The 14,292-nt window shown below is 41.4% G+C and overlaps 4 protein-coding genes across 4 annotated transcripts; 3 read left to right on the top strand and 1 right to left on the bottom strand.

The window, feature by feature from the left end:
- Positions 1 to 780: 780 nt before the first annotated feature.
- Positions 781 to 6,466, bottom strand: Bfra_009122 (uncharacterized protein; the record flags this gene model as incomplete). Its single annotated transcript, XM_037339473.1, has 9 exons — positions 781 to 807; positions 896 to 1,570; positions 1,629 to 1,919; positions 2,758 to 3,438; positions 3,504 to 3,781; positions 4,222 to 4,289; positions 5,191 to 5,213; positions 5,332 to 6,117; positions 6,170 to 6,466. The coding sequence occupies 9 exons, from the start codon at positions 6,464 to 6,466 to the stop codon at positions 781 to 783; spliced, it is 3,126 nt and encodes a 1,041-aa protein (XP_037191039.1).
- A 1,707-nt stretch (positions 6,467 to 8,173) lies between these two features.
- Bfra_009123 (putative calcium homeostasis protein) lies at positions 8,174 to 9,348 on the top strand (the record flags this gene model as incomplete). Its single annotated transcript, XM_037339474.1, has 2 exons — positions 8,174 to 8,209; positions 8,263 to 9,348. 2 exons carry the CDS (start codon positions 8,174 to 8,176, stop codon positions 9,346 to 9,348), a joined length of 1,122 nt encoding a protein of 373 aa, XP_037191040.1.
- Positions 9,349 to 10,802: 1,454 nt separating this feature from the next.
- Positions 10,803 to 11,923, top strand: Bfra_009124 (uncharacterized protein; the record flags this gene model as incomplete). The annotated part of the gene is made up of 2 exons (XM_037339475.1): positions 10,803 to 11,081; positions 11,144 to 11,923. The coding sequence occupies 2 exons, from the start codon at positions 10,803 to 10,805 to the stop codon at positions 11,921 to 11,923; spliced, it is 1,059 nt and encodes a 352-aa protein (XP_037191041.1).
- Positions 11,924 to 12,902: 979 nt separating this feature from the next.
- Bfra_009125 (putative glycosyltransferase) lies at positions 12,903 to 14,117 on the top strand (the record flags this gene model as incomplete). The annotated part of the gene is made up of 1 exon (XM_037339476.1): positions 12,903 to 14,117. One exon carries the CDS (start codon positions 12,903 to 12,905, stop codon positions 14,115 to 14,117), a length of 1,215 nt encoding a protein of 404 aa, XP_037191042.1.
- Between the last annotated feature and the right edge of the window lie 175 nt (positions 14,118 to 14,292).

Here is a 14,292-nt window from a genome sequence, read left to right on the forward strand (position 1 = left end):
CGGGGAAATACAGGTGTCCGGAGGAATCCTTGGAAGCCCATCCTCATTGGGTATATCACGTGTTGATGACAAGTTAGCACATTGCTATGGTTACACTGCAGGAAATCAGCGTTTGACAATCTTAGGATTGTAACCAGCAACTACATCTTAAGTAAATCATGGCATAGAAATTAGGTAATTGGTACTAATCGGTTCCTCTGCGTGTATATTTATCTAAGTAAGACTAACAAAGTTGACAGTTGGAGTTAAGCGATAGATAGACACTTCTGTCCGGACTATAAATCACACGATAAAGGCCTTTACGTATGACTACTGATCAATCTACTCGATCCAATGGGTTGATGCAACCCACGGAATTGATACACGGAATATCTTCAAGATCATAAAGGACATCACATGGTCATCGAGACGGAAAAATAGGTTTTATGAGGACCCTTTAATAGAAGTTTGGCGGGTGAATGTAAGCCTTCTGGTGACTGTTCGTACCAGATTACCCCAGACCCAAATTTAATGCAATGAAACATGCAAAGCTTTCCAGATCAATATTATCTATTTATTCCCCACGACGACCACTACCACTTAACATCAAGACCACTCGTGTAATGCTCGTAAGTAATCTTTGGCTTGTTTGTGCATGCAATGAGGAAGGCAATCTACTTGAGAGAAGGCTTGGTTCATGGTGAAGTAAGTCGCGTTTTGAGTAGAGCTAACGGGCGTATAGGTCGTGAGAGCAAGTGCGGAGAACTCTTGATCAACCATTGATGGTAGAGTATTAAACAGCTACCAATCGGTTTCTGTAGTGTCCCACTGCAAGGTCAATGTTAGTATAGAGCAAGTCAAGAATATTCATGTGTGGATTGTGTAGTATCCAGATCAGTAGTTCAATCACACTTACTGGTAGTTCCTCGTCGCTTAAACTTGCGCAGAGAAAATGATTGTAGTAATCACCGATTCCCGCCAAGGCTGAACTATCCAGCTGCAAATTTCCGGAAAGCACCTCCTCTAAGCCTTCTGAAAATCTCTCTTCCCGATCAACTAGTTTCCTATAAAATTCTGGCTGGGAAAAGTTTCCATTTTCCGATACTTTGATGCTAACATCCTTCATTATCTTGAACAGTGGCTCATCATCATTAGAAGCCGTCAAATGCACCACTTCTTGGGCTCCAACAAGGCTTTCGAAGATTTTGTTCCGTACAGTCAGCAGTGCCTGTTGCAGAGCCTGTTGGGCATTGGAATTCTTGATCTCGTGCAGGAATAAAGTCGTCTGTTGCATACTGCCAGCAATATAGATGATGCAGTCTCTGAACAATAATGGCTGACGAAGTTTGTACGCTGACTCGATGAGATCGCGCGCTTTGTGAATATCAAAATTAGGGCTCATATAGAAACAAGCATACAGACTGTTTGACACTGCTGGCAAACAACGATAATAATCTGCAAGTTTTGTAACTTCGATCAATTGCATTGGTTCGGTCTTAAATGGGATGCGATAAATGCAATTAAGCATGCTGACAAAGACTTCTATTGCTGGCTCTGACATGCCCTCCGATAATTTATTTGAACTCTTTTTCTAGATTTCACCCCAGTTAGTATTCGTGAAATGTATAGGAGGGCAGATACCTTCATACATTACTATCAGCAACGACATGCCATCCAGAACTATCATCATCGACCTCATCAACCCACTCATATGCAAAGGCCGCTCCAGCTTTTGCAGCTATCTTGTCTGGAGAATCCATAAATTTTCGAAAGAAGGCAGAATGGATTTTGAGTAAAGGTGAATGGGCATGAATTTCCATCTTTCCAAAGAGACGAAATCGGGTATCTGGAAGCTGGCCTGGGACATCGAACTTCTTGATCTGTATCTGGGGTGCTGACCCTCCATCAGATAGAGCGGCTCCTGCCATCGTTATTCTTTGCTGAATGCGTTTTGGAAAAAGAGGCAAAGAGAAATCGAAGATGAAAACCTTAGCGTCGTTCATATGGCGGCAGCGCAGACCTTCCTGGTACTCGCGTATCCAACTCCTCATATTCACTATTATTGTATCACATGACTGATACAATATACAATATCTGTCGTTTGATTTTTATTGGGATTGTCAAGATACCACATTTCTTCAAGAGCATTCTCAGAAACTCGACCTACCCAGATTTGGAAGAAGCTACGCAGAAACCATACAAATTGCTCACAAGCTGTCTACAGAGTATCTGCAAGACTCTTCATCTGCTCTGCGGATACCCATCTCACAGTCTACTTGCGAGTGCATTTGAGACAATGTACCTCCAAGTGCAAGTTAAGCTTCAATTTTACAAACTCAATTGAAGGAAAAAGACTCAAAGGGTACAGTATCTGGTATTGCTATTTAGACTAGCTACTATGTCCACGATATTTGGCACCTTTTAAGATACGCGATAAACAGCCGAAATGAGTTGATACTCTGAGAAATGAGCGCACTGTTTTTGCCTTTCCCACCTACCATGGCGGGATGTTATAAAAGAACGATGCTCCGTTGTAGACTACACATCTGTAACCTTGAGTTCTGTTTGTTCATTAGTGTTGACTTCGATGCGACGCTTGAAAAATGTTCTCCGCACTAAAACCAGATAAATGGATGATACGTACAGGCAATATCTCTTCGAGATGACCATTATGCGTTGTTTACCAGTCGGTCTCGGTCGGGTCCCACTAATAAGTACATAAGCGTCAGTAATTTAAGAGAAAAATTAGCTCAAATCAAGAGAATCGATCTTACGTACTGGTAGATCTCTGTCTAACAACCTTGCACAATAAAAGTGGTCCGTATCATTGAGATCACGGGCACCCGCTTCGTGACTGACTTCATACGGTAAACGTAACTCGCATTGGAGCACGTTAGACAGGGCACTGGCGAATTCGCCATCGTGCTCCGCCAAAAGTCTGAAGTAACGAGGCAGGCTCAGCTGTCCTTCCGTTTCCTCGAAGCCAACCTCCCAACTGTGGCTTAGAAGTTTCGAGCGCTCCTCGCTAGGTGTAGATAGTATGAGACGTTTCTGGGCTTCAACTACTCGTCGATTAACCTCATTACGTGCTTTCATCATGACATCATAGATCACCCTGTTGCACAAATGATGAAAATTGCGGGAGTCAGAAGGCATATAACCAGCAACGTGAATGAGGCAGTCTTTGAAGAGAAGTGGTTGACGAAGCTTGTAGGCAATATCAAGAAGGTGGACAGCATTTTCTGCGACATATTCGTTATTGCTTTGGTCGAAACAAGCAAAGAGATTGTGTGAGACTGCCGGAAGGCAACAATAATAATCTGCCATCTTGGTGACGATGAACAGTCGGGTCGCCCAGATCTTATAGGGAATACGGTATAGTGCGTTGAGCATCTCGATGAAGACGAGGACCTCCATATCCCAGAATGTATTTTCCGACAAGAGATTATTATTTGGCTTCTGCGTTATGATCAACGTTAGTCGTCATTCAAAACTAAACAATCATGAAGATTTAATGAACCTACTGCGTGGGATTTCTCAACCATGTGCCATTCGCCATCCTCCTCAATCTCGCTGACCCATTCGTATCGGAATTCTGCTGACGGCTCTGCAGGCTTTTTGTCTGGAGAGTCAAGAAACTTGCGGAAGAATGCCGAGTGTAGTTTCAAAACTGTAGAATGTAAATGGATTTCTATTTCATCGAACAGGACAAATCTAGTATCAGGTGTTTGGTCGGGAAGTGAAAACACCTTAAGCTTTGGGGATAGTCTTTGAGTTTGATCCATGATCGCTCCTGTTGAAACTACAATGGTATAAATTCTTTGCTGTTAGGTTAGATGAATTCTGAAGTAAAGACTATGAGTGTGAAATGTTTGAAAGTAAGAGTCTTGAAGAAGAGTAAGAGGAAAATAAGTGAGAAATCTAGGCGCGCTAGTTTCGCTAATTTAGCCGGCGTGGCGGGCACGTACGGCTCCTGTTAATAAACCAGCGTATAATGTGTTCTCTCAGACACTGTATTGATTTATTTGTTCAGTAGATATTCATTACCAACAATTTTTCCCACCTTCTCCCCAAATTGCGGACTCGGATGTTACATATTCTACTCGTGCTCATTATCTCTTTGAGTATTATTGAAGAGTCATTGCTATATATTTACTTGGGTCAGGGGGAAGTGAGGAAAAATTGCACCTCCATGCTTCTGAATCTGAATATCATACTACCGGTATTGATATCGGTAATCACCCCGCCGCGGAATTCTTGGCCATGATGACCAAAGAGTTAAATGTAGACGGCTTCCTGCTTCTCTTAACCTTTGCTCAAAACCTTAATATCATCTAACTTCTTTCCTATCACGGCACTCCACACAGTCACAAGATCGCATTCCCAAAACAAATTCACTAAATGAATTCTGCAGTATATTAATTCACCAAAACTCAAATGATTCGAATAACAATGCGTACACATAGTGACATGAGCGTATATTCTATTATTTCCCGGGTCTCCAAGGGAAATTTTCATTCGTTTGTAATATCGGACCTGTAGATACCAGGAGATCAAATGACATTAAATATACTACCAAAGCAATCGTCTATCTATAGTCTAGTGTTAAAGTCTCTGCAATGCTTGTCTGTCTAATTCGTCGAAGACTTTCTTTCCTGAGTAGTTGATAATCACTTGCACTTCAGCAGCCAGCATCTACAGTCATCCGAAGCTTGCGAAGACCGCAACCCTGCATGTCTGAGAACCCCATACAATCTTGATTGGTCATTGATATCTGAACATGATTGGAGTGTCCCGATATATTCATTCATACAGATTTGGGCACCAGAAGAGCACTTGCGTACATTCCGGCCACGCAAACTGTTTTTGCAAATTGTTTCGCACAGTGTCATCTTTGAATACTCTCTCGTCTTAACTAACAAGATTATGAGCGCCATGATCGTTTGTATGAGCAAGCATTCAGTGAAGAGAGCAAAACCCCTGTCTATGATCTGGTAACTATCACAAGCTGCGAAAGCCTCTGCGTATAGATGACATGTATTATTGCGAGCACAGCTACCTAATATTATTACTCCAGTGAACAAAATGTGATCATGTCTTATCTCATCCAGTACAAACACAGCTGTGAAACAAACAAAAAAAACAGCTCCATCGGGCCTTCCAACGCGATTCGCTTAACATAATTGCAGCCCTATCGAAAAAGTTTCTCACCAATCGGTTTCGTTAAGATCCCACTAAAATCATGTTAGTGTTACAAATACCTCACAAATATAACATCATCGCAGTTCTCGGACAAAAGAAGGTTATACAGGCCTACTAAAAATTTCCTTAGGAGGTGATGAAATTGCTTACCGGTAGATCCTCGTCTTTAATCTCTGCACATAGAAAATGTGACTGGACATCTTTATGTGTCTTTCCAGGAAATAGAATATCCCCAGCCCGTAAAGACTTGTTGAAGATAAGTTCGTTTTTCAATATGTCACTAACAGCTCGCGCAAAAACTCCTGAAGACTCTTCTCCAAACGCTTGAAAGTATTCAGGGAGTGAAACTTGGCCACGGTAGACCCCTTGTTCAGTCTCTCTCAACTTCATTTTCTCGAGATAACATTTTTCGATTTTGGCCTTGATTTCTAGAGCATTCGAGTCGACTTGACAACAGAAAACAATTTGTCGTTGCGTCGCTGATATTCTGATACACATTTGGTTATGCAGCTTGATCGCTAACTCGTTTAGCTTCGGGTTTGCAAGCTTTGGGTTATACAGCATCTCAGGTTGGCTTTCAACTGGATATTCGCGAGTGATGTCTTGCCACCTTCCAACTAAGCATATCATGCATTCCCGAAAGAGCTCTGGAGAACGTAATCTCAATGCTAAATTGAGCAAAGTCAATTTATTGCTAAAGAAAATTCTTTTGCAAAATTCAGGGCTTATGAAAAAGCCCCCATGCATCGATTTTGAAACAACTGGAAGAGCGCAATAATAATCGGCGAGTTCGGTGACCAGCTGCAAAGCTTCAGTATTTTTGATTACCCATAACTTCCCGTAGAAAGTACCGATGAAGTTTATGAACGCTGTCTCATGTAGTTTTTGGTTACGTTTTATTTGTCTCGGCATCAAATTTGAGCTTGGATTGTCATGCTACGTGTGGAAATTCAGCAAGATTGTCCATTCATGAAATTCAAAAACCCACTTTAATATTCCTGGCGTCAACCAAACTCCAGCTTCCATCATCGTCGTAGACTGTTGCCCATTCATATTTGAAACTTCCAGTGTCTTCACCATTGCCATTCTTATTGGATGGATCCAGAAATCTTCGGAAGAAAGCACTATGGAGCTTCAAGACCACTGAGTGAACATGGAGCTGCAATTCATCAAATATTTTTAGTTTAACGTCGGCTTCATGACCAGGCAAATGAAAGGTATGGACGATTGGGGACGTTGGTCCATTGTATTTTGAGTCGAGCTTTCTCTTTTTGGCTGGAGGCATCGTGAAGATCAAATGTATCTGATTATACCGATATTTCTTTGAAAATTTGAATTATGGGGAGAAGATTGATGATGTATTTGTATTTGTAAAGATGGAAGAGGATGTTGCTTGCAAGAAGGGGGAGGAGTCAAGTTTAAGTATTAGCGTATTTCTGAGTGGGTACAGGCGTCTTAAACCCAATACAGCAATATTCAGTGGTAGCTATCATTAATTAACTGGAATGGAGCAGTATTAGAAACTTTCTTTCAAGTGATTAGCAGCGGTTGCCGTGCCCAACATCACAGAACCATCGCAGTGCCATCTGACACTGGGAGAGGTATAAAATAAAATAAAAAGCAAATATGATGTCTTGATGGCCTTTCTCTCTATTATGTCCTATATTTTTAATTATTCACAACCTTCTGACTTGGGCTTGATGGTTCGATGAACTCTCGAGTGTTAGCACAGAGTTATCTAGGCGTCGTTTTCAATATTCAGATAGCAAGAAGAAAATAACGGATGATACACTCTTATTAATAAGTCGATGCTACGGAGTGATGGCCGGAAAATAGAAGATCATGTGAGTTCCAGACAAACAACTATTACTCCGAGCGAAGTAGTTTCTCACGTGCATACTATTTCACTTAGATGGGTCGATCCATTACCACTTCTGTCCGCTGACATATATTATGTACTTTCAATCTTATATATAATTAACGCCCATTGAAATCTTGCATATGATGTAAATATCAAGCAATACATCTCATGATCTCAAAATAATTCCCGAGCTGAAATTTCTGCAAAAATGCAAGCATTTAAGTAACTCTCACATGTATGACTTATAATCTTTACCTTTTCATGTATATAGAGTTGGACCCCCTTCGGCAGATCTCTACAAGTGAGTTCTCTTGCTCTAGTTTTCCTCCCTCAATAAAGCTCTGCGTGAAAGGAGCATGGCTAGTTCCAAACACCACTCTATGCTAACATAAAAGGTGCCTTGCCGTTCAATTTTCGGTCCAAAATCCCTTAACCACAATCTCAACTTTCTGGAAACTAGCTCTCGCTGACGAGAATCTTCCAATTTGTGAGCCCAGACAATGTCCCAGCAATCACATTTTTAAACGAAAATCCTCCTACTTACTTGTAGCGTATATAATATGTAGAAGCGCATGTCTGAACGAAATGAATTTGGTGTAAACTAAATCTTGCACGGCATAACACCAAACTGGGCAATCTATGCCCGATGTTCTCATATTGGATTCATGCGATGGACACTAACTCACGCCTCCGGACATATCTTTTTCCATATTTTAAATATTTAAGCTTCCAAGTTTCAAAGATTTTTGATTTGTCGATTACCCAGCCAAATTTTAGAGGCAAAGAATATCGCTATGAGTATCAGAGCCTGAGGAGTATCCTCTTAATTAAGTCTAAACTGGCTCATCGAAGATTGTTGGAAAGCGTCATATCATCCACGGAGTGGTAGTTTCCTATTCGCTATACTTCATGAAGAAGGTCCATATGGCATGATCTGTATTTATCTCAGTGCAACGCTAATTTATCGCTCTTTCTATATACGTACCTAATTCACATATCACTCGGCCTGCACCGTCGTACTTTTTCTCCGATACGAAACATCACTGTCAAATAAATTGCATTCATTATCAAACATACATTCTACTCCGAATAAGCCAGAAATAGTATAATTTTCATCAGAATTAACCCAAAATGTCCGGCTCAGTGACAACATGGTCTGCGGAAGGAGTAAGTAGTGAGAAAAGTGAAATTGATTGATCTTCTGACTGACATTCATACAGCCATTACTTCCCAGGAATCTAGACTTTAAGAAAATATTCGTCGCGGAAGATGAGACCATTCACCTGATAGCGACGAAAAGAATACATATAATAGGCACACTGAAAGTACTAAGGAACAATCTTCGGAGAGGGAACAACGATTTAATCTTTTATACGATTATGAAACCCAAATTTCAACCATTGTTTTGTGTCGAAGTTGAAGGATACTCGGACACACTCTTCGTTGCCACGAAGAAGAAGCTCGGGTTCGTAGAAAATTATCGTCAACTAGGAGAGCGAGACTCCCGAGTTGTATCTGAAACAATTTCACCAAGATTCCAGTCAGATGTGGAAACATCTGATAACTTACGTTACACTGGGGGAAGCGTGGATTCTAAGGGGAGAGTTTGGTTGATGATTAGCGAGGGAAAAAACTCTCCTGGCCGACTCTTCCACCTTGATAAGGACTGGAAACCATCCAATCGTCGTTACGTGAGTATCCGGCGGTTCGGTGGAATAGGTTGGAGCTTGGATGACAAAACCATCTACATCCATGAGCCCGCGCGAAATGATTGCATAATCGCTTATGACTTTAACATCGAGACAGGCATCATTGAAATGGACAAAGACAGGCTATTCTATGAATTCAAAAATCCCATGGAGTATCCAATGGCTTTTGTGATAGATTCAGAAGATCATATGTGGTGCGCCGTAGCTGGTACCTCGAGAATTATTAGGATAAGCCCGAAGAGTGAGGTTGTGGGAGAGATCCATTTACCTCCTCCTCATGAACCTATCGACTTGCAATTCGTCGGCAACGAATTAATTATCCTTACAAAAAGAATCAGAAGGGATGAAATTTTTCTGATGGGTGGTACTTCTCATAAAATGCTAATGAATGCCAAAGAAGCATCGCATGGCAACATTTTCACTGTGGATACTGGTTACACCGGTAAACCAAGACATCTCTATAAGTTGAGCCTAGAGGAACTTTCTTTGTTGAAGAATTCTGGTCTATCTCTTGGGGACAGCTTGAGGACTTTTATACGAGGAGCTGTGGACTTTTTCAGTAGATTCCATGAGTCTGAAGCATCGCGAAATGCATGATACTAGCGCTGGTTATGTTCTTGCCATTAATGTTTGCCAATTGTATCAGGCTTTGGGAGACTCGAAAAGGAAGATGATAGTCAGCATATTGTGCGTTTGTGCTTCAGATGGAAATCGCATCACCAGCGGGTTTTATCGGAGTGGTTGGTGTATTAGCGATAGACTTAATGTATTAGGTACTTAAAATACACAAATAAATAGTCCAGTTTAAAGAAATATAAGATTGAGTGAAGCTATTCACAGGAATTTGGTGAAGTAGATTCGGGAGATTTGAATTCTAGATGCATAGGCATAACTAATTACAATCTCTAAGTCTCAAATCTACTTATTCCGCTTTAGGCAATACAATGATCGGGTGTAATTTGCCGAGAATAGCTTTCACAGGCGCTGCACTACCAGATCGAGAATGGGGTTCTAACTAAACTAGAAGCTACCAAATTATCGCGTCATAGGTGGTGAACCAATCAAGTATCAATTTCCGTCCTTCAAAGGTGTTGTTGCATATCTAATGGCTCTGTATTACAGGTTTGACCCTGACAAGCTTGTATGTACTTGCGTGATTAGTTCACCCCGCAAAAAGCTTAATCTGGATCTGCGTGGCACCAACTTCAATACTTTGAAGAAACCTGGTACCTTCAAACCACAATACGCCAAATTCATCATCAAAATTTGCTTAGGATAATAATCATTTGGGGAGACAACCTGATATCCGTAATCGATGGCGAATGGCTTTCACGAGCATCATGGACTCCTTAAAATAGGAGAGAGCACAAACTCGGACAGTGGTTATTCTTTGTAGGAGCTACCTTTCATTAAGCAACAGCGAAGAAAAAGGCAGAATGGCTAAGACAAGCAAGGTAAAAGTCTATCTCAAACACAAAATCTATGGCGCTGAGTCTACTGCAATCAAAACTCTAGCATCTTTCAAGATAATATGAACGTCAGCCTCGCAGAAAATGAAACGCTAATTACGGTTTCTTCAGCCGTCATTCAAAAAATAATTCGGAAACACTCCTCACAGATATTTTCTCAAAGACTCTGAGACATCCCGGCTAGAAGAAAATCACACTGAGGTCCGTGAGAGACATTTTGACTGAGAATATTGTAGATAATGAAATCGATGAATGTGGAGGATATGGATTCTGGAAGATAACCCAAGTTCGAAAATCTTCTAGAATTGGAAGTGGTGTGCCCTACACTAAACCTAGCGCCGATGGCCAAGACTGGTTCAGTAGACTATCAAATAGTGCGGTGACTAGGAGTACTTGACACCCGTTAAGTGGTTAGCCCAGTCCAGATGGAAATCCAAAGGTAGATAAAAGGTGATTGAGACGTCCATAATTTACTGAGCTCCTAACAAAAATTCTGCAAAAGACACTCTCGAGATTCCTTTACTTATTTCATTCTTAATCTTCAGATAGCTACCTCAGTCTCAATAACTATCATTGGTAATCATGGATTTTCCAATTCCACAAAAGCACGATGCCGATGGCAACGAGAAAATAGCCGAGCCTATAATCCTTCGCCAACCAGGCTTCGAAAATGATCTCCGCCTCAATGTCTTCGGCCAAGTGTATTATGCTCACTCCATTATCCTAAAACTAAATTCTAAATATTTCCGGTCAACTTTGGAATGGGGAGAGAACCATGCAACTCCGTCAGGAAAGTTCCGTTATGATTTTACCTCTGCAGTTGATGAGGATGGTTTTTGGCTTATGGAACTAATCAAATCGGTACGTACACCAGTCCAAGACTGAAAATGCTTGTCTAGACGATGAACACTAATCTATCGTAGACATCAGATTACGATATCCTCACGAACACAAACAAACTGAGAGCCACGCACACTGAGGAAGGAGAAAGGCGTGCTTTCGAGGCCGTACTCTTTGCTTTTTACAATAGACCATACGTCATTCGCGACTATGAAAGTTTCAAGGACATCGTCCGCTCGGCAGATTCCTTGTGTGCCCGTCCTGCCCTTTCACATACTCTGGATTCCGCGTTTCATAGAAGTCCCGGATTTACTGATACGATCTGCCAAAACAGTGATTCTTTGATTCGAATTGCGAAAGAGCTGCGCCACCCCGTGCTGTTCCGGGAGTGTTTGATTTACGAAGTTTCAAAAGCAAAAAGTACCGCTGGCAAAGAACATTGGCAATCAAAGTTCGACGACGAGGAAGATATCAGATCTTGTTTTGTGAAAGCACTCCAGAGTGTTGATTTCATACGAGATTCCATTGATTGTGGCATAGAGTTTTTTAGCAAAGACTCGAGGGCTTGGCGGAGAACGTTGATGGTGAAATGTGGTTCTATGGATGATGCACTAGAGTACCAGAGTGCTACCTATTACCGAGAAGTGATGAACCTTTTGGAAGCTAAAAAGTTGAAAAACATCAACATGGAGTGGTATCAAAATTTTCTAACTTTATTATCAAGCAACTTGATTCTTGACCGAACTTTAGGCCGGGTCGGCGAGGAAAGAAGCCCTGGCACACAGAGTAACAAAAGGGGCTTCTTCTGTGCCAAAATTCGGGATGAAGATCTTCCCTGGGATCATGATATTGTGGACTGGTAAAGTTTCGGAGTGCGATATGGAAGTAATATCTCGAGGTTGAATATAACATCTATATGTCAGTTATGTATCCGACGATATATCAAGATTTGGAGAATCACGAATGATGAATAGCCCTTGGAGTATGGGGGTCAACTTGCATAATACCCTTCTAGAATGTAACATTTTTTTACGAAAGGAGAAGCATAAAAGTGACAGTACTGCTTGTGACTGCGAAGTAGATAGATGTATCCTGAGCCATGGAGATCTGAAATGGCTTGAGAAAGCTTCATACAACGTAAACATTGAACAGTGAATTGAAGTCCAAATAACCAGGAAGCTCTGTAAGCACATCCTTTTTGCGATAATCAAAATGATTATCAGCCCTAACATTGAATTATTGCAGACTGGAAAGAGTGATAGATGCATGACAAAATTATCAAGCTCTCATCAGACAATTTGACTATTGGTATGCCAGCCCTTTCTCCGTAGGCATATCCTTCTAAGCCGGGCAACAAATCTGGAGAATTGAGAGACAGTAAGTGTTTTGATCGTCATCGTCGCATATTCAAGAAACGGTCTCCTCGAAACACTGGAACCTCAGCGGAATCAATCCTTTTGTTGGTAGCACGCACTTCCAGATGTTGACGGACGAGACGACGAGATATTAATCAATCATTTGATGTGGGTTTGAAGAAACAATAGCATCGTCCTCACTTGAGAATGGCTCCGCATCATATTGACTATTAGAGAAATTCATATCGAAATACCCTCAATATCCTCAATTATCAATTCAGTCGACGTCAACGTCGTGATCTTCCGAAAATCTAGCCCCACGAATCCAAAAATAGAAACATTGGTCCGTGATCAGCCCCACATCACATCCATCTTGCGACATCAAATCTCGAACAATCCAAACGTCTGACCCCCTTTCCCTCAATTATATTTATCTTTCTTCTCTCTTTTTACATCTTTTATATTCGCATCATGCCAGAATTCAAGAATGTCACATCTGCCACATCCTCGCAGATGTCGAACTCTTCTCTACTCAATATTTATCTTATTTCTCATTACCATTCTCTTTAAATCTCGATTTCCCCAGGAATCTCCGAAACAACCTCTAAATGAACATCTCGATACACCAATTTACGAGCATGCTTCACCCTACCGACTCCACGTGAATCGCACACAAGAAACCATTCTTGAGAACCAATTGATCGAGATCGAAGAAAGCATCACATCTTCCCTTCTCAAGCTCGAAAAAGACATTCGAGCACCCAAGAAGATTTGGCAAATTACTTCCGCGGCTGAGGCGCCTAAGTGGAAAGGCTGGACACAAGAATGGGCGTCCAAGAACCCGAAGTGGGAAATAAAACAATATACCACATCACCCGGCCCAGATATCCTCCCATATTTTCGTTCCATACCTTCGATTTCTCAAACCCTCTCCACACACCCAGAACTCGAAGTCGATCTGTTTAGATGGTTATTACTCTGGTATCATGGAGGATTTTACTTGGAACCAGATATTTGGCCTCGAATGAGCATTCAAGAATGTTTCGACATGGATTCCATTGAACATCCTTCTCTATCCATGGCTCGACGATATCCGAATTCGACTGGGAGGTATGTTGAACAGCGAGAGCGATCCAGTCCCATAAGTTTAGTGTTGGGAATCGATATTGATGAGCCATATATGGCTCCCCATATCCGAGAAAAATGGGGATGGTCGAGAACCTTTAGTTTTGCTACTTATGCCATGTGGGCACCGGGAAGATTTGATCCGCTATTGAGAAAAGCTATCGTGAGATGTGTTTCACATTCTTCTATGGCCTCTCTGTTTGGAGAAGAAGTCGATTCAAAGGAATCGGGGGAAGTTTGTGGAGGTGCTATGTTAACCGATATCGTCTTGGAAATGTTGACCGAGAATCTGAAAGAGGTTCACAAAGTACGAGATATGGATGCAGGATTAGAGAGAAGAGTCACGTGGAAGAAATTCCGTGCTTTAAGATCTCCTTATTGGTTTTCGGCTAAGGATTTCAATGATAGAAATGCCGTCGAGGAAAACTTAAGAGGACTGGGTATACTACCTATTAATGTTTGGGGAAGTGGTCAGAGACATAGTGGTTCGGGAACATTTGGTCATGAGGATGCTTGTACAAATCATGTCTATGGAAGGAGGCCTTCCGTCTCACTTTGGCAAAAGGTATTTGGATAGGTTATCATTGGGGGGATGTACAAATATTTGTACGATTTGGATTGGGATATCAATTGCATGAATAGGCGTTTGGCTGGGATTTGAATAATCTTTCATTGTTAAAGAAAACTAATTAGGGGTGCCACGGAAGGTGATCCGCGGTGATATGATATCAGGTCTTATTAGATGCCTGGAA

Source organism: Botrytis fragariae, assembly GCF_013461495.1.
Source record: "Botrytis fragariae strain BVB16 chromosome Unknown tig00000101, whole genome shotgun sequence".
NCBI classification, from domain to species: domain Eukaryota; kingdom Fungi; phylum Ascomycota; class Leotiomycetes; order Helotiales; family Sclerotiniaceae; genus Botrytis; species Botrytis fragariae.